Raw genomic sequence first — 19,335 nt, forward strand, 5'->3', positions numbered from 1 at the left:
CACGAGCTCCAGCAGCACAGGGCCTCTGCCTTGCTGTTATTTGAGAGGCTCCACCCCTCGCAGCCCTGTCTCATCTCTCTGCTGCTTTTCGTACCAGCAGATATCCATGCAGACGGCACCTGAGTCCACCTCAGTGCTAAGGTCAAAGACCAAAAGCTTACTTCCCCACCTCTACCTTATGTTCCCTGAGGAGTCCAGGATTCCTGCTTTCCACCCCTTGTCCACTGCCATCTAGATCTCTGTGGATTCCTGGAACTTTTACAATCTCAAGGTATCTTCTTTTTCTGAGGACTGACTCAAATCCAACCCTGGCAGACTCTCCAATCCATACAGATTGCATCTCTTCATGTCTGTGTTCCTTGGTCCCCACCACATCACTCCAAACCTGGAAACCAGCAATTTGTCTGGGATTCCTTGGAGGAAACAGACCTTCACAAGGCATCTGTCTACAGAGTAGCTGTGCTCAGTGTCTGCAAGGATGAGGGGCTTTGGTGGTGCCATATTTCTCATTACTCCCCTTCAAAAATATGTTACTGTATGTGGCTGCATCCTCCACTCTCAGGGGCATCTTTGCAGACCTCACCCACCAGGCTGGTTTATTTGGCTGCATAAAACCTCACCCTAGAGCTGTGAGGCTGAGACCTGCTCCCAGAGGGAGGTGGCCTCAACTTCAGACCCCACATCCCCGAGTTACTTGTGTTTAATGGGATGGGGGGTGAGAAGGCAAATTGTTTGAGCTCTCTAAATTTTTCTTTCTTCATTGATTGGGGATGGTAATGAGAACAGCAGTAATATCTGCCTTGTATTTAAATAAGATGATATAGCATGAGGCCTGGCACTTGCTGCCAGCCCACGTTAGCTGCTGCTGGTAGTGTGTGCGATGCTCCTCACTACCCCTCCCAGGAGTCAGTGCCATGGCCCCCCAGTCGCACAGTCTCCCATTAGCTGTCCCCCAACTGCACAAGAGAGCAGAGGGGGCTTGTTCTGTAGAGTCACCTTTCCTTCATCTGCCTCTTTTTTCTCTGCAGGAGAATGAAGTGGGATACTGACTAGTGTCCCACTGATTTCATGATGCCCTTGCTTTCCAAGGCATAGCCCATGCAGCAGATTTGGGTTTAAGTACTACTACTTTTTCTCCCTCTGTTACCTAAGCTCTCCCCTACCGCAGTCCACTCAAATCACTCAGCAAACCCCCAAGACCAAAACTGAGAGTTGCTGCTGATGCTGTAGAGAGCAGCAGAATCCAAAATTAGACCCTGATCCTGAGCTTGCAGACTGTGAATGACAGCTGGGTTCCCAGGGCCAACTGACACATGGCAGTGCCTCCACCCTCATGGCAGCCCATGTGAATGCCAGCTGGAAGGGAGATGGGAGAGCAGTGCTAGACTTCACAACTCAGGCGTAGGATGAGAGCTTAGAAACCAGGAGAGAAAGATGAAACTCTTCTATTTCAATAAGAATGCAATTTGGAGGGTTATATTTAAATTGAAAATCCTTTAGCTGCTCCTGCTAATTTATCTCCGTCTTGTTATGCCACCAAAACTTTGCATGTTTCAGTTAAAATGCATCAGCCTACATTAACTTAATGGTAATGCGGGGGGCATGATTGCGAACTTTACAGGCCATTTGCATCCCAAGGGTCTACATCAAGCCTACTATCTGTGACTTCCTAATCAGCACTCCTTTTCTCTGTCCTCCCACATCACCTATCAACAAGCTCTCCCACTCACTGAGGACTTTGCTCATCACCCGTCTTACCCATTGAACTCGCCATTGCAAAACTGATCTTCCTCTCCTGCAGCTTTGTGCTTAAAACATAGCCTTATTACTATTCAGGTATGGCAAGGCCAACAGGTCAGGAGACAGCTATCATTGAAAAGAGAGTTTGTCACCCACAGACCCCAAGAGAAGGGGGCATGCCATGCCATTGTGGAGGGGATGCCTGGGGAAGCACCAGGGCAGGCCACAGAGAGTGAGCCTTTATTGTAGCTTCCATGGAAAGAATGGGCATGGCCAGGCTGGGTAAGCAGGCTTAGGATTGGCTAGTTTGAATAATTAAAGTAGGCCCTGGGACCTAGTCTATCCTTAGTTGCCTGGTACCTGAACGTGGAATGAAGTACTGGCCTGGAGTGTGAGAACCTAATAAAGAAGGCAGTTCGAGGTATGAGCTCTGGGGTGGTTGGTTTGCATATGAAAAGTACAATCCAGCACTTGGCAGAGTTGTTTGATCGCTCTAGGAACTAGAGGGAGAGAAGGCAGTCCCTCCAGGGCCCAGAGATTAAAGCATGAGAAATCAGAAAATAAATGACATGTTCAATACACACGGTTTTGTCACCTGCTACTTGGAAACCTTCAGTGTTCATTGGCTTTGGAGCTGGTGTTTGAGTGTTTCCACTTTATGGTCACTGCCACAGGGTCCTGCCTTGCCCACAACTCTTTACTTTCCTCCTCTTGCACACCAAGTTCCAGCAAAACTGCACTCCTTGGGGTTTCTTGTCAATTCAGTAAAAACAACGGTCTTGGTATGACTTTTCATGCCCCTACCTCGTGTCTACCTGACCAAGGCCTATCTTCAATACCACCTGCTTTGTGAGAATCTTTAATTGGTGGTGGGGTTTTTTTGTGTGTAGGGGGTTTCACACAGTTAATACCAGGCATAGACCTCTGCCGTGTAGGTGACTAGGAAAAAATTCCCGTTTCTTCTCATCCACTGAAATGCTGCCTCTCCTTCAAGTTGTAGATAAAATGTCAATAGACTCCCCAGGCCATTTGCATATTTTGCTTCCCTCTCTTTCTGATTTTTTTATGGGCACTATAGCTTAAAACTTCTTTTGTTCGTAGTTGTTTAGTACGTATTGGTTTTGTCACTTCCTTGTCTGTGACAGCACCTGGAGAGGAGCACAAGTGTACTTTGGCATTTTGGAGGCTCCTGTGCCCCAGCACTCTTGCAATCAGTAACAGATGGGTGTTATTGGGTTAGCAAGCTCTGAGAACCGCCCTGTGAGGCAGCAAGAAGAGTCTGCCTGTCTGGGATAGATTCTTTAGCTGATTTGTCATCCCGCCTCTCACTGCCTGCAAAGCAAGGGTGTTGCAGACATGCTCTGCCGGTGCGTGAGCCTAGGCGCTCCTGCCTGTAACAACAGTGATTTCTCCTTCCCTGGTTGGAGAGTTTACCGCCTCACCTTTGGATTTTCAGCTTGTATCCTTCCACGACAGGGTTTAGGATGTCCAGTGACTATGACCAGATTTTTAGACCTGATCGTTCTAGACTTGAACAGTGATTGTCAAAAAGAATAGAAATTTAAAAATAGAATTTCCATGCTCAGCCTCTGATTTGTCTTTTTTCCCCACTTTCTTACTGCACTAACTTCTCTGCAAAACAAAAACATGGGGTCATCTGCCTATTTTGCTTCTTACTTTGTTGGCAAGCCTGTGGGGCTGCACTGCCCCTGGCTCCCTCTTCCCACATCTGGTTTTAGTCCCATTTTCTCTAGATGTCATCCTCTAGAGGTGATGACATGTCCCAGTTAGTGTAGAAATGGCTGTGTAGTGTAGAATGGCAACCTAGAAGGAAAGGAAAATGTTATGCATGAGGTGTAGAGACCCTCCCACAGGTCATGGTGTCTCCAACTGGTATTTCTATTCCAGAGGTTTTCTATTTACAGCTGTGTGGAGGGCAGAAGGAGAGGAGGAGTCTGACTGCAGAGAATTCGTAGCCAGGCCTGGCCTGTCATGGGCGGCTCAGGCCTAGGTTTGCCTGGTGAGAGGAGGAGGACCTAGGCCAGCGCACGGGTTCCCTGCCAGCACCCTGATTTTATGATGACTTTTTGGGGGGCCTTTATTTCTAGGTTATCTCTTAAATGCCAATTTGTATAGTCTGCTTCTTACCTAAATAAAACAGAGAACTTATAGACATGATGTACACCTATTAAAACTGGTATTTGTGTTTACAAGAAAGCAACCACTGCTTCCTAACTCTATCTGAAAATAACATCCATTTCTCTTGGATTCCAACCTGAATTGGGCCAGTTGTAGAGGAAACAGGCCTCTGGCTGAGCACAAACTCATTTTTTTCTTTTCTTTTTTATTCCCCAGGATTACACCTTGACCATGTATTTTCAACAATACTGGAGAGATAAAAGGCTCGCCTATTCTGGGATCCCTCTCAACCTCACGCTGGACAATCGAGTGGCTGACCAGCTCTGGGTGCCTGACACATATTTCTTAAATGACAAAAAGTCATTTGTGCATGGAGTGACAGTGAAGAACCGCATGATCCGCCTCCACCCCGACGGGACGGTGCTCTACGGGCTCAGGTCTGTCTGCCCTGTGGGCTGGGCTCGTGGTTGCATGGTGCACTGGCCTTGAGTTTTCACTGGAGGTGATTACAGTAAGTGAGGCCATGTCCTCAGATTAAGTTAAGAGACACCCATGAAACACTTGGAGCTCTGCAGAAAAAAAACCTTATAAATCTAAGATTTGGGGCATTACTGTTACTATAAATAGACATCAAACAAGTGAAAAACAAACTCCTCGGATTGAGTTGATATAATTGGGTTGCCGTATCTAAGAACACAGATTCTCTTGGGGTGGATTTCCCATATCATAGTCACAAAGGTCTGTAATTAATATCACCCTGGTACTTAAGAGGCTTTCAGTGAAGTTTCCCAAAGCCATTTGCAGAGTTGAAAAAATGTCTAATTATGCTGACATACAGTATAGTCTCCATGGAGCTTTATGAGGTGGTGCCACCAATATTTATGGGAATGAGTAAATGTGAGGCTTCCTGGTGAGAATCGTCTCTCACCAGGTCTCATAATGAAGGCACATGAATTGGGAAACCAGACTGCTGTCTGGAACCCTAAGGAGGTCCTGGGCTTCCCTGGTTACACTGGAAACCACTAGGCCTTCCCGTGATGCTCCACCACTGCTGGTGGTTAGTGATTTTGACTTTCACTGAACAGCAGCCTTAGCAATCTTTGTCTCTTGTGTTGATTTAGCACTGGTTTTTGTTTTGTTTTGTTTTAGAGTAAGTATGTCTGTGTCTTTCTTGATCTCCTGGGCTGAGAGTGCCCAGAGGCCTTCCAGGAGGGGCTCACAATCTGGAGTGGGGCACAGGTGGATATCTTGGAGAAAAGGTTTATCTCAAAATGTTGTGAATCTTTAACTGAGACTCCAACAGTTCTAAAGAGTAATCATAACAATGTAAGCTTAGATACACACCACTGTGACTTTTAGTGCTTCAGGGAGAGTAAAGGGAATTATTTAACATTGCCTTAAGTAGAAAATGTTAAGTGACTTCCTCAAAACAGCAGCATATAGAATGAGAGTTGGAATTTTAGCAAAAATCAGACTTTTTGAACTGTAAGAGAAAAAAAGTGGCACGTGTCAACTAAGCCATGGTGTTACTCCAAAAAACATCTAGATGATGTTTCCTTGGGATGTTTTCAGCATTTTGTATTTTTGCCTGGAAGTGAGAGATGTGGTTGAAAAGTTCTGGAGTTCTGAGAAGTACAAAAATCGGTTGTTCAAAAGATTATCCAGAGACCATGTGAGCATAAAATGAGGAGTCATGTCCTTCAGTTACCTACCCACCCCCAAAAAAGTGAATAGAAATGTGTGTATGTTTGTGTGTGTGCATGTGCATAGTGGGGGCGAAGCAAAAGGAAGCAAATACCAGTAAAAACTAGGCTAGGCCTTCTTGGCTTTTTAAACAAAACTTGCTATTTGGGTTCTTTCCCTTTTTATCTTTGCATTATTTATTTTCTCACCAGAGTTAAAGTATGTTAGTTTGTCTAAGACAAAGAGCTTTCATTCTGTTAGGATAGCATCTGAGTCCGCTTGGGCCACTGTAGCAAAAACCCACAGCAGACACTTATTTCTCACACTCTGGAAGCTGGGAGTCCAAGAGCAAGGTGCCGGCAGACTTACTGTCCAGGGAGGGTCTGCGCCCTCATTCATGGCAGGTACCTTCTCACTGTGTCTTCACGTGGTGGAAGCTGTGTGGTGTCTCTTTTACTAGAACACTAATTAATCCCATTCATGGGGTTCCACCCTCATGAGCTAAGCCCTCACCTCCCAATACCACCACATTTGGGTTCAAATATTCAAATATGAATTTGGGGAAGGACTTAAACATTTGGACCATAGCAGACAAAGTGATACAATATGAATGAAAGAACTGAAATAAATTTCCAAACTCCACTTGAAAGTGTTGGATTTCATACCATAAAACAGGCAAGAATAAGAGAAACCAAGAGATTAAAACTGTATCTTTATAACTTAGCTAATACTCTGACTGTAAATCTTAATATAAAAGTTAAATAAGGGGCTTCCCTGGTGGCGCAGTGGTTGAGAGTCCACCTGCCCATGCAGGGGACACAGGTTCATGTCCCGGTCCGGGAGGATCCCACATGCCGCGGAGCGGCTGGGCCCATGAGCCATGGTCCTGAGCCTGCGCATCCGGAGCCTGTGTTCCGCAATGGGAGAGGCCACAACAGTGAGAGGCCTGCGTACCGCCAAAAAAAAAAAAAAAAAAAAAGTTAAATAATAATGTAATAATAAGCTATGGGATACTTTTAATAATAAACTTTGTACAATAATCTAAAAAAAGAATCTCTCTAATGAAATTTACATTCATTATACATCTCAACCTCTAAATCAGTAAGTGAATTTCTAAATCAGTAGCTGTTTTTATCCAAATGTAGTCTCAATATACCCCTTAGATCTTTATTTAGAACCTTATTTTTTTTCTTTTTTTTTTGGCTGCATGGGGTCTTAGTTGTGGCATGCAGGATCTTGCACTGCGCACGAGCTTCTGTCTAGTTGTGGTGTGCGGGTTTTCACTCTCTAGTTGTGGCATGAGAAGAGCTCCAGGGCATGTGGGCTCTGTAGTTGTGGTGTGCAGCCTCCAGAGCGCATGGGCTCTGTAGTTTGTGGCATGCGGGTTCTCGAGTTGAGGCACTCAGGTTCAGTAGTTGTAGTATGCGAGCTTAATTGCCCCACAGTGTGTGGGATCTTAGTTCCCTGACCAGGGATCGTACCCATGTCCTCTGCATTGGAAGGCGGATTCTATACCACTGGACCACCAGGGAAGTCCCAAGAACCTCATATTTTTTAAACAATTCTTCCATCTGGACCTGGACAAGCTGTCAGAAAGGAAATCTAAATAACAGACCATATTCCACACGTGCTTATCAGCTACACTGTGCCATCTGAATTCCTTTTGAAATTGGCTATTCTAGAAATTTCTGCCTTCAGATTTAAAAAAGAAAAACACATAGCTATAGAGATTAATTTGAATTTGAAGTAATTTGAATTTTTGGACAAAAAGCACATTAGTGCTTCAAAATACTGGTAATTTTATTAAATTCATATAAATACATATTCTGTGTCATTCTGTGTGAACTGAAGTACCATTTATATATATTCCACAAGATACACACATGCACACTATATGTATTGTGTTTTTTGATAACAAAGTATGAGTGCCACTCTCCACCCTCCCCTTGGCCCCAAACCCTACCTTCCCTCTGCTCTTGTTTTACTGTTGTACTTGCTGGATCATGTTGGTGATAGGGCAAGACAAGGATGGCCAGTGTTAGTAGCCTCAGTGATACATTGTATCCTTTTGGTAAATAGGTACCAGGGCCTGGACCTGGAGGGGGTCTGGTGTAGCTGAGAGCTTGAGTGTGTTAAGCTCCCCAAGGACGTTCATGGAGCACTGGGGTCGTTGCCAGTCTCCTGCTTGTAAGGTATTGCTCATGATGGCTAAACCCAACAGAGATTACTTTCCTACTGGCTGTATCCTTAAGATGCTAGTTGACCTGGCTGTGTCCTTGGGACCTTATGATCGAATTCTTCTCACCACTGGAGACTAGGATTGGCCTTCACCCCAAGTAACCTGCAGTCATCCACACTGGTAGGTCAGTCACCATTTAGCTCTTCTGGGTTCCTTTGTCCAGGCATGTCCAGCCATCTCAGTACAGGATCAATGGTGGCTTTTCCTTTATCAAGAGTAGATGAGGATCTCTGGCTGGGGATGAGCTCTCCATGATGCAGGTTTGTACATCATCTCAGACTTATTCTGGGAAATCATTAGTCCATTACTCTGATGACTCTGCAGAAGTGGTTGATGGCTGCTCACAAAGATGCTGGAGAGGGATCATGTTCACGTAGTGATAAAAGGTAGTTTTAAATCATGAACTCTTTTTTCAATGATTCTTACAGCCCCTGAGTATGAAACTTGGGCTAACACTAGCTTGATGTTACCTGCTTGGGCTCGGCTGAATGAGACAGTGAACCAAGCTTCTTGTACAGGTCCAAGTCACTGTGTGGTGTAAGAAAATGCTCTTGATAGGGCATATATACCATCTTGAAATAAAACTTGGGCTCTTTGAAAATTTCCTTTGGGCAGCCAAATCTTTTCAGAAACTAGGGAGATCTTGGCTGCCTAAGAGGCTCACAAGTCTTGGTCCTGTTCCCATGACAGCTTTTCTGTTTCCTTTGGTGCCAGGCTGAAATTTTCTGCTGTCTGTCCCTATTCTGTCTTCCCATCTTTCTTTTTCAAGTCAGCCAATCACCTGATATCATTGAATATCTTACCTGCACCACTAAGGATACTTTGTAATGTGATCTTCAGGCCATGAATTTTGTGTCTTCAGACCTTTTTTCTGATGCTAGGAATTGGTAATGGGTTCACAAAATAGTATTTGATTTGCTCCATAAAGAACTTGGATGTCTGAGGTTGAGTCATCTTCATCAAAACAACGTGACTGAGAAGCTTACTGCAAAATTTGTTGGAAAATATCTTGTAAAATTCCCACTTGCTGTCAAAAATGGCTTGAAATTGTTAAAGTTGCCATTCCCATACTTAAGTGGTTGATGCAATATTAAAATGAACCTAGAACTTCATTCAGAAGATTCAAATTAAGTCATCTAATTGGTCTGGCTGCCATCTTTTTCCAAAACTGTATTTTTAAGTTGGTTCTGGCCAAACACCTTTTTCCCCCAGAAAAGATGTAAGCTCACAGAATTAATAAGGCCCACATGATTTGAGTGCAGGTGTGTTTAACTCCCAAACTCTTGTTTTGTCACTGCCTCCCAATTACTTTTATGTAAGTAAAAAACATATTGATAAATTGCTTTCCAAAAGGATTATGCCAGTGTTTACTCCCACAGCAATATATTACATATTAGCTTCAGGGTTGTGAAACCTGGCTTTGGGTTTCATCATTTTTTAGGCTACTGTAAATAACCTATTTACTTCATCCCTTGAGGCTGGAGAAAATCACCTGTCTCACTTTAAATTAAGGCTCACAAAATCCTCTATTCTCCCCAGTCACATTCATTCTTCCCATACTTTTAAGAGCTCTTTCACACCTTCACTTCAGGCATCTCTCTTCACTGTCATTTGATGATATTACCTTAAACTTTAATTGAAAACACAGTAACTTCTTCATTTTGCTATTTACAAAGAGACCATTCCACATACCTGCTACTCATACTTTGCCTTTTCTCTCAAAGTGGAAAGTGGGTCCCTGAGCATTTCAAGAGTCAGCTTCCCCTTGGTATCCTCTCTCTACTTGAGGATTTGGCTCCTGAAATTCTAACCCCTCTCGGTTTACCACTGTTCTCCTCTCTCACCATGCTTCTGGTATGCATACCTTCTTTCTGCTCTTCAGAAATAGTCAAGGATTTTTCTGTTTTAGAGCCTTTGCACATGCTCTTTGCTGGATGCAATACTTTGTTTCTAGATATTCATGTTTTTAGCATCACAGTGTAATTAGGTAATTGAAGACAGTTCACCTGGTCCTGCTCTGATCACCTATTCCCTTTTTATTATACCTTCTTGTTTTATTTTTGTCATAGCACTTATCCAGATCTGACATGATCTTGTCATTTTATCGCATTTCTTAATTTACTGACTCTGTTCCCATCCATGATGGTGGGGAGGCCACCATCAGAATATAAATTCTCTGAGAAAAGAACCTGTTTCTTGTTTATTATTACCTCCCCCAAGTCTAGAGTAGTGCTGGGTAGAAAACAAGGAAAAAGTATTGTATCAGGATTAAGTTTAAATTCCAATTCTTATTTCTATAGTGCTTTATTTTCTATTTAGATTCTTAATCCATCAGAATTTATCTTGGTGTACAATGTAAGGTAGCTGTCCAGTGCTTTTCTTGTCAGATGGTTAGCTGTTTATTCCAGTACATAAGTTTATTCTTCCATATGAGCTTTAGAAACATTTGTTTTATCAAATTCCTAAAAATATAATGTAAGATGTTGGTTGGAGTTTTGCTCAAAAATATGACTTAAGAGAAGAACAAATGCTATATGATATTCAGTCTTTCCTACATAACCGTGACACATCTGCATTCATGCATGCCTTCAGTCATGGCTTTTAGTAAAGTTTTGTCATTTTCTTCATAGACAACTGCTCATTTCTTGATAGGGTTATTCCTGTCTTTTATAAGTGTGGTACCATTAGGAATGGGATATTTTTACATTATCTTTCTAGCTCTCATTGATACGTGGGGAAGCTATTGATCTATTTGTTTATGGCTGTCTTTGCTTATGAATTAGTCCACTATCATATCCAGCCAGGCTATTCTCTTACTATGTCTAATAATTTAGTTAATACTCTTGAGGATTTTGGTCTTACAATTGTATTGCTTATAATGATTTTTTAATCTTCGTTTTTATTGGTTTTATTCATATTTCTTTTTCTGTTTTATTGCAACGGTTTCAACTTACAGGAAATGAAAAACAGTAGGGATAACAGTGTACAGCATCCCCTAGTTCTTCATTATAGTAAGAGTGCTTCTTGTGCCCCACCATGAAGGATGATTTGCACTCTTGGTTTAATGTAGTTCTGACTCATTCTTTTACTTCCTTTAAGTATATACATACATACATACTCTCATTTTCTGGGAACTGTGTCATGAGTTGAATAACAGATATCACCAATTTATGGACTTTATATTCAGGAAATAATTATAAATCAGATGACTGACCCTAGATGGCTTTTTTTACATATCAGAAATAGAAATAGATTTTGTTGATTCAACCTCTCTTTATACATTCGTTTTCCTTTTTTAACCTGTAACTATGATGTATTAATTTCCTACTGTAATCTATCCTTGAATTCCTGAGATAAATCCTATTTTATCATGGTGGGCAATACTCTTAAGAAATTATTGTTTGTTTTGCTCATGGTTAATTTATAATTGTTCTTTTAAAAATCTGTCGACAACCAGTTTATTGGTAATCAACATACCTTGTGATCTAGTCAGTGCAATCTTATTTGTCCCCCACTATCCCCCTAAACACTATTAAGTGAGGTATGAAATTTCTTTGCCTTGGGTAAAAATTTGGGCAGATTGCATGGTTTTCTGCCAGTGTTTTAATAGTAGTCTTTTTCCATTTTTATGTTACACAGGAATTCTCAGTTCAATGTCTAATATTAAATGCAGATACAGAATTAATATTTTCCCTTCCACAGGCCAGCCCTATTTCAGGCTGGAAGCTTATCATGGCAGAGGAAGTGTAGTTGACTTCTCAACTTCGGTGCTTCTGCTTCTCCTCTGTCCCCTCCCAATCCATCTTGATGGCCTACATATGACCTCCTCTGGTTTTGAAGGTTTATTTTAGGGGGTGGAGGGAAAATAAGTAAGAAAGGTGTTACTTGAACTGTACCATTTCCTGGTAGCTTCATGCTCTCTGGACCTCAAAGACATGCAGAATTAGCTCTTCTCAGAGCTTCCACCATCAGGCAGCTGTCTCCAGGTGGCCCCTTGACCAGCACTGGGGGTGGGAAGAGTGGGAGAGTAGGATATGTTTCTCCATGGAGTCCCTTGGAGCAATTTCCTTAGCTCTAGGACTCCGTCCTTCATGGACACATTCCATCTCTCCACCCATCCATGCAGCCCTAGTATAGAGGATCCAAGAAATCTGCAGGTCCTCCATTTTCCCATGGAGCCTGTGTGTGATCCACAGGAAATCTGCCTGCATTCCTAGTCTAACATCCAAGTCCTATTCAGTCTCCACTATGCCGCCACCTGTACACCAGGTGTGAAGCATCCACCAGTCTTCCTAGAGACCCAGCTGAAAGATGTTAATCTCCCTTAGTGATGGCTAGAAACTCTATTAAGAACTCTATCCTGAAGTTAGTTCCCTCTCTCTCATTACTCTGACTTGAATTAACGTTCACAACTTGGCTGAAGATTCCAAGAACCATGAACCAATTCAATGAAATTCACTAGTAAATTATCCAATGGTGAGGTGGTAATGTAGGGCCCTTTTACACAATTGTGGTATATATCATATAGATTCTATTAAATATATTAATAGATTATATCTATCTTTAAATCTCTTTGTGTTTTGACATAATATGAATCAAGAAGATTTCTCTTGATCTTTTTTGTGTTTTTGTATATTCTGTAATAGATTATATCATATGGTAAATATCTGTTTCTAGAATGAGTTGATATTCCTGTAAGTATTTTAAAAATTTACCTATAGACATATACAGTTGACCCTTGAACAGTGTGGGGGGTTAGGGGCACTGACCTTCCACAAGTCAAAAATCCACATATACCTTTACAGTCGTCCCTCCGTATCCTTGGTTCAGCATCTGTGAATTTAACCAACTGTGGATCGTGCAGTACTATAGTATGTATTTATTGAAAAAAATCCACATGTAAGTGGACCTGTATGTTTCAAACCCATATTGTTCAAGGGTCAACTGTACTATACATAAAATGTTTTTTATAGATGCATGGGACTTTGAATAGGCTCTTGAATGACATTTTCCACTCTGGCACACATGGCTTTAAATTTTGCTATACTTACAGGTCTCTCTAGATTTTCTTCTTATATCAATCTTGAAAATTCATGTTTTTCTTTAAAACATCCTTTTTATCTAGACATTCTAATTCATTAGCATGCATGTATGCATTGCCTTCTAGAATGCATTGTTACATTCCCTTCTTCATTTATAATTCTGTTCAGTAGCATCAAGAAATACTTATCTATTGTATATATATTTTTTAAAGAGCTAGGCTTTAATTTTATATCATAATTCTGTTCATTAATTTCTGCCTTATCTTTATAAACATCCTCCTCTTGCTTTTAAAGCTCTCTATTGGGGAGTGATGTCAGCAAAATGGCAGACTGAGAAGCTCCAAGCTCTTATTTCTCCGCAGAAACATCAAAAAACAAGCAGAAGTTGTCTGAACCACTTTGTAGGAGCTCTAGAAAATATTCCAAGGCTTATAGCAACCAACCAAATGCCAAATAAAGAAAAATCTAAATTTGAAACAGTAGGAAAATTTTGTGGCATTTTCCCCTGCCATTTCCCCACCCCCTCCCTGGTGCAGGGGCAGTTTTGATCCTGAGCAAGTGGCAGCTCAGTTACCAGTTCTCTGGCACTGGAGGAAGCAGAACAGACCTTATTTATGAAGCATTATATACATTTGTTCTAAACTGTCTGGAGAATACCTGAAGGACTGAAGCAAGATGCTCATCTCTATTTTGCATAACTCAGAAAGCAGACAGGAAAAGAGACAGGTACTACTCATAAAGACTTCAACATGTCTACAGACCCACAGATATCTAAGGCAAGAGATTCTGAGTGGAAATATACAATAGACCATCTGAGGCCCAAAGGAGAAGCTAGGATGAGACTCTTTGGAAAATTAGGTCATTCAAAAAGCAGCCATGCAGAGTCAGGATCAAAATGGCCAACGAGTAGGAAGCAGAATTCACCTCCCTCCACAGAAACATTGCAAATACATCTACAAGTGGAACGATTCACACAGAACAGCTACTGAGGGCCAACAGAAGACCTCAGACATCTAAAATGACACAAAAACCTCCATGTAACACAAAAACCTCCATGTAACTAGGTAAGACAAAAGGAAAAAGAAAAAGAAGGAATCAGAATGGGGCCTGCACCCTGGGGAGGGAGCTGTGAAGGAGGAAAGGTTGCTGCACCTTGGGAAGGCTCCTAACCAGTGGGGAAATTAGACTGGAAAGGGGGAGTTTCAGAGCCTAAGAGGGGGAGAGCAGCAACTGGTTTGTGAAAGGCAAAACAGAGAGTAAACTGCACAGAGGGTGAGCACTGCCACTCTGCACTCTCCAACCTGAGATACTCCTCTGTCAGAGGTTGGGCATTGAGTGCTGAAGCTCAGACTCCTAAGCTCAGTCCCAGAGAGAGGACCAGGGTTAGGTGCAGAAACAGCCAGAAGAGGTTGGGCCACGGCAACTGAGGGTGTACTAGGAAGAAGGCTGGGGCTGCCAGAGAGGCAAGGAACCATTGTTGGGAGGCACACAAGAAGAAGGGAAGGCCCACCATAAGAACTTCTTTCCCTATGAGCACTCCCAGGCAATAGGAAACCGCCTACAGGAGCTCCAGAGGCAGACACAAGTCGCTGCTGCCATCTTGGGCTACAGAGGTGGGCACTGGCTGACTCTTCCAGGCCTGCAGGCAGATGCCAGGCCCTGCCACTGCTGACCTGGAAGGGCACCTACAGCTCCCGACACTAGTAATTCCACCAGCGGGTCCCAGGACCCACCCCTGCTGACCGGGATGTGCACAGACAGCTTCTCCCACTAAGGAATACTGCCAGTGAGTCTCAGGACCTGCCCCTGCTGACCCGGAAGAGCGCAGACAGGTCTAGCCACTAGGAATTCTGCCAGCAAGCCCCAGGACCTGCCCACACTGTCCTGGGAGGGCATGAATAGCTTCCACAACTAGGAAATCCATCAGTGGGTGCCAGGACCTGCCCCGTTGTGCTGGGAGTGCACAGAAACCTCTCACTACTAGGAACTCTGCCAGTGGATGCAGGGACCCACCCCGCTGTCCTGTGAGGGTGCAGATAGCTCTCCCCACTAGTAAATCTGCCCAGAAGAGGGACAAAAACCACAGCTGAGCCCCAGGGGCTGTGTAATTAATGAAGAAGAGCTGAAATCTCTCCTCTCGGCTGTGAACTGTGGACGTACTCTTCCACTGACATCTTCCTAAATTCAGTGCCTGCAAAACATCCAAAGGACAACAAATGCTCTTACAGCTGAGACGGGTCCTGATTTAGCAGCTGTGGGCTCTCTGGGCATGTACACATGGCAGTTGGGCCAGAGCAGAGTCTGAGCTGCCTCCATTGTTCCCACAGAGGGTCCAGGTGCATGATTACTGCAGTCCTGGGACCTGACCTCAGTGGGCCTGTGCTGGTGGCCAGGTGAAAACAATTCCTGAGAGTCACCAGGGCCAATTGCTGGCATACCCACAGTTAAGGTGGGATCAAGAGCAGTGCCAGCAACAGTATACTTTGTGAGCCCACATAACGAGCAAAAGGGGACACAACAGAGCACATTCACAGGTGAACAGCTCCAGAGGAGGAACACACAGTAGATTCTCTCCCAGTGGGAGTGCTCCAATCCTGCCTACCTCACACTGCAGATCAGAATCAAAGCTAAGAAACAGATCTGGGGGCATCTACCCCAACAGCTAGGGAGCAGACTCTGCCCCTGAGAGGTCAGTGACAACCACAGGGAAAAGGGGGAGCCCTGCTCAATACCCAGGGCAGGCTGTGATCACAACACAAATCAAACCCTCTATCAAGGGGATAATGGCACAAGCCTGTGGACCAACCTCACCTGCCAGGGGGAAGACACCAGAAGCAAGAGGAGCTACAATCCTGCAACCTGCAGAAAAGAGACCACAACAGATTTTTAACAAAATGAGATGACAAAGAAATATTTCACAGATGAAGAAGCAAGATAAAAACCTAGAAGACCAACTAAATTAAGAGGAGATAAGAAATCTATCTGAAAAAGAATTCAGAGTAATTATAATAAAGATAATCCAAGACTCAGAAAAAGAATGGAGGCACAGATTGAGAAGATACAAGAAAAGTTTAACAAAGATCTAGAAGAATTGAAGAAGAAACAGAGATGAACAATACAATAACTGAAATGAAAAATACACTGGAAGTTATAAATAGAATAAAGGAGGCAAAAGAACAGATAAGTGACCTGGAAGACAGAATGGTGGAAATCTCTGCCATGGAACAAAATAAAGAAAAAAAGAAAAGAAAAGAAATGAGGACAGTCTCAGAGACCTCTGGGACAACCTCTGGCACAACAACATTCGAATTATAGGGGTCCCAGAAGAAGAAGAGAAACAGAAATGGTCTGAGAAAATATTTGAAGATATTATAGTTGAAAACTTCCTTAACATGGGAAAGGAAATAGTCAAGCAAGTCCAGGAAGAGCAGATAATCCCATACAGGAGAAACCCAAGGAGGAACACACCAAGACATGTGTCATGTGTCAAGCTAACAAAAATTAAATACAAAGAAAAAATATAAAAAGCAAGAAGGGAAAATCAACAAATAACATACAAGGGAATCCCCATAAGGTTATCAGCTGATTTTTCAGCAGAAACTCTGCAGACTGGGAGGGAGTGGCAGGATATATTTAAAGTGATGAAAGGGAAAAACCTATATGCTACCCAGCAAGGATCTTATTAAGATTCAATGGAGAAATCAAAAGCTTTACAGACAAGCAAAAGCTAAGAGAATTCAGCACCACCAAACCAGCTTTATGACAAATACTAAAGGAAATTCTCTAGGCAAGAAACATAAGTGAAGAGAAAAAAGAGGAAGGGAAGAAAAAAGACCTACAAAAACAAACCCAAAACAATTTAAAAAATGGCAGTAAGAACATACATATTAATAATTACCTTAGAGGGGTTGAGGAAGATGGCGGAAGAGTAAGACGCAGAGATCACCTTCCTCCCCACAGATACATCAAAAATACATCTACACGTGGAACTGCTCCTATAGAACACCCTCTGAACGCTGGCAGAAGACCTCAGACCTCCCAAAAGGCAAGAAACTCCCCACATACCTGGGTAGGGCAAAAGGAAAAACAGAGGCAAAAGAATAGGGATGGGACCTGCACCAGTGTGAGGAAGCTGTGAAGGAGGAAAGGTTTCCACAAACTAGGAAGCCCCTTCACAGGCGGAGACTGTGGGTGGTGGAGGGGGGAAGCTTCAGAGCTGCGGAGGAGAGCACAGCAACAGGGTTGTGGTGGGCAAAGCGGAGAGATTCCCACACAGAGGATCGGTGCTGACCAGCACTCACCAGCCTGAGATGCTTGTCTGCTCACCCACTGGGACAGGCGAGGGTTGGGAGCTGAGGCTCAGGCTTCGGTCGGATCGCAGGGAGAGGACTGGTGGCGAGAACACAGCCTGAAAGGGTTAGTGCACCACGGCTAGCCGGGAGGGAGTCTGGGAAAAAGTCTGGACCTGCCAAGAGGCAAGAGACTTTTTCTTCTCTCTCTGTTTGCTGGTGCGTGGGGAGAGGGGATTAAAAGCAGCACTTAGAGGGCTTCCCTGGTGGCTCAGTGGTTGCGAGTCTGCCTGCTGATGCAGGGGACACGGGTTCGTGCCCCAGTCTGGGAGGATCCCACATGCCACGGAGCGGCTGGGCCCGTGAGCCATGGCCGTTGAGCCTGCGCATCCAGAGCCTGTGCTCCGTGTTGGGAGAGGACACAGCAGTAAGAGGCCCCAGTACCACAAAAACAAAACAAACAAAAAAAAAAACAGTGCTTAAAGGAGCTCCAAAGATGGGTGCAAACCGTGGCTAACAGCGTGGACGCCAGAGACGGGCATGAGACGCTAAGGCAGCCACTGCTGCCACAAAGTAGCCTGTGTGCGAGCACAGGCCACTATACCCACCTCCCCTCCCGGGAGCCTGTGCAGCCTGCCACTGCCAGGGTCCCATGATCCAGGGACAACTTCCCCGGGAGAACGCACGGTGCGCCTCAGGCTGGTGCAATGTCACGCCAGCCTTTGCTGCCACAGGCTTGCCCTGCATCCGTACCCCCCCTTCCCCCTGGCCTTATTGAGCCAGAGCCCCCGAATCAGCGGCTCCTTTAACCCCCTCCTGCCTGAGCAAAGAACAGGTGGCCTCAGGCGACTTACATGCAGAGGCAGGGCCAAATCGAAAGCTGAACCCTGGGAGCTGTGCGAACAAAGAAGAGAAAGGGAAATTTCTCCCAGCAGCTTCAGGAGCAGCGGATTAAATCTCCACAATCAAGTTGATGTACTCTGCGTCTGTGGCATACCTGAATGACAACAAATCATCCCAAATTGAGGAGGTGGACTTTGAGAGCAAGATTTATTATTTTTTCCCCTTTTCCTCTTTTTGTGAGTATGTGTATGTATACTTCTGTGTGAGGTTTTGTCTGTATAGCTTTGCTTTCACCATTTGTCCTAGGATTCTGTCGGCCCATTTATTTTTATTTTTTAAAATTTTTTCTTAATAATTATTTTTTACTTTAATAACTTTATTTTATTTTATCTTACTTTATTGTATGTTATTTTATCCTCTTTCTTTCTTTTTTTCTTTCTTTCAACTTTTTCTCCCTTTTCTTCTGAGCCATGTGGATGAAAGGCTCTTGGTGCTCCAGCCAGGAGTCAGTGCTGTGCCTCTGGGGTGGGAGAGCCAACTTCAGGACACTGGTCCACAAGAGACCCTCCAGCTCCACATAATATCAAATGGTGAAAATCTCCCAGAGATCTCCATCTCAACACCAAGACCCAGCTTCACTCAACGACCAGCAAGCTACAGTGCTGGACCACCTATGCCAAACAACTAGCAAGACACAACCCCACCCATTAGCAGAGAGGCTGCTAAAATCATAATAAGGCCACAGACACCCCAAAACACACCACCAGACATGGACCTGCCCACCAGAAAGACAAGATCCAGCCTTATCCACCAGAACGCAGGCACTAGTCCCCTCCACCAGGAAGCCTACACAACCCATTGAACCAAATTCAGCCACTGGGACAGACACCAAAAACAAAGGGAACTGTGACCCTGCAGCCTGCAAAAAGGAGACCGCAAACACAGTAAGATAAGCAAAATGAGAAGACAGAAAAACACACAGCAGGTGAACGAGCAAGGTAAAAACCCACAAGACCTAACAAATGAAGAGAAAATAGGCAGTCTACCTGAAAAAGAATTCAGATTAATGATAATAAACTGATCCAAAATCTTGGAAATAGAATAGAGAAAATGCAAGAAACATTTAACAAGGACCTAGAAGAACTAAACATGAAACAATCAACATTGAACAACACAATAAATGAAATTAAAAATACTCTAGATGGGATCAATAGCAGAATAACTGAGGCAGAAGAACGGATAAGTGACTTAGAAGATAAAATAGTGGAAATAACTACTGCAGAGCAGAATAAAGAAAAAAGAATGAAAAGAACTGAGGACAGTCTCAGAGACTTCTGAGACAACATTAAATGCACCAACA

The 19,335-nt window shown here is 43.6% G+C and overlaps 1 protein-coding gene across 3 annotated transcripts in view; it reads left to right on the forward strand.

Annotated features, from left to right (window-relative positions):
• GABRB3 (gamma-aminobutyric acid type A receptor beta3 subunit) overlaps positions 1–19,335 on the forward strand; it is a 233,769-nt gene that overhangs the window by 148,105 nt on the left and 66,329 nt on the right. For all 3 annotated transcript variants that reach the window (XM_029238263.1, XM_029238261.1, XM_029238264.1), the window contains exon 4: positions 4,096–4,316. In XM_029238263.1, the coding sequence (XP_029094096.1) occupies positions 4,096–4,316 (221 nt within the window). The remainder of the gene's footprint in view (positions 1–4,095; positions 4,317–19,335) is intronic.

The sequence above is a fragment of the Monodon monoceros genome, unplaced genomic scaffold (assembly GCF_005190385.1).
Source record: "Monodon monoceros isolate NGI ecotype Baffin Bay Population unplaced genomic scaffold, NGI_Narwhal_1 Super_Scaffold_21, whole genome shotgun sequence".
Classification (NCBI taxonomy): domain Eukaryota; kingdom Metazoa; phylum Chordata; class Mammalia; order Artiodactyla; family Monodontidae; genus Monodon; species Monodon monoceros.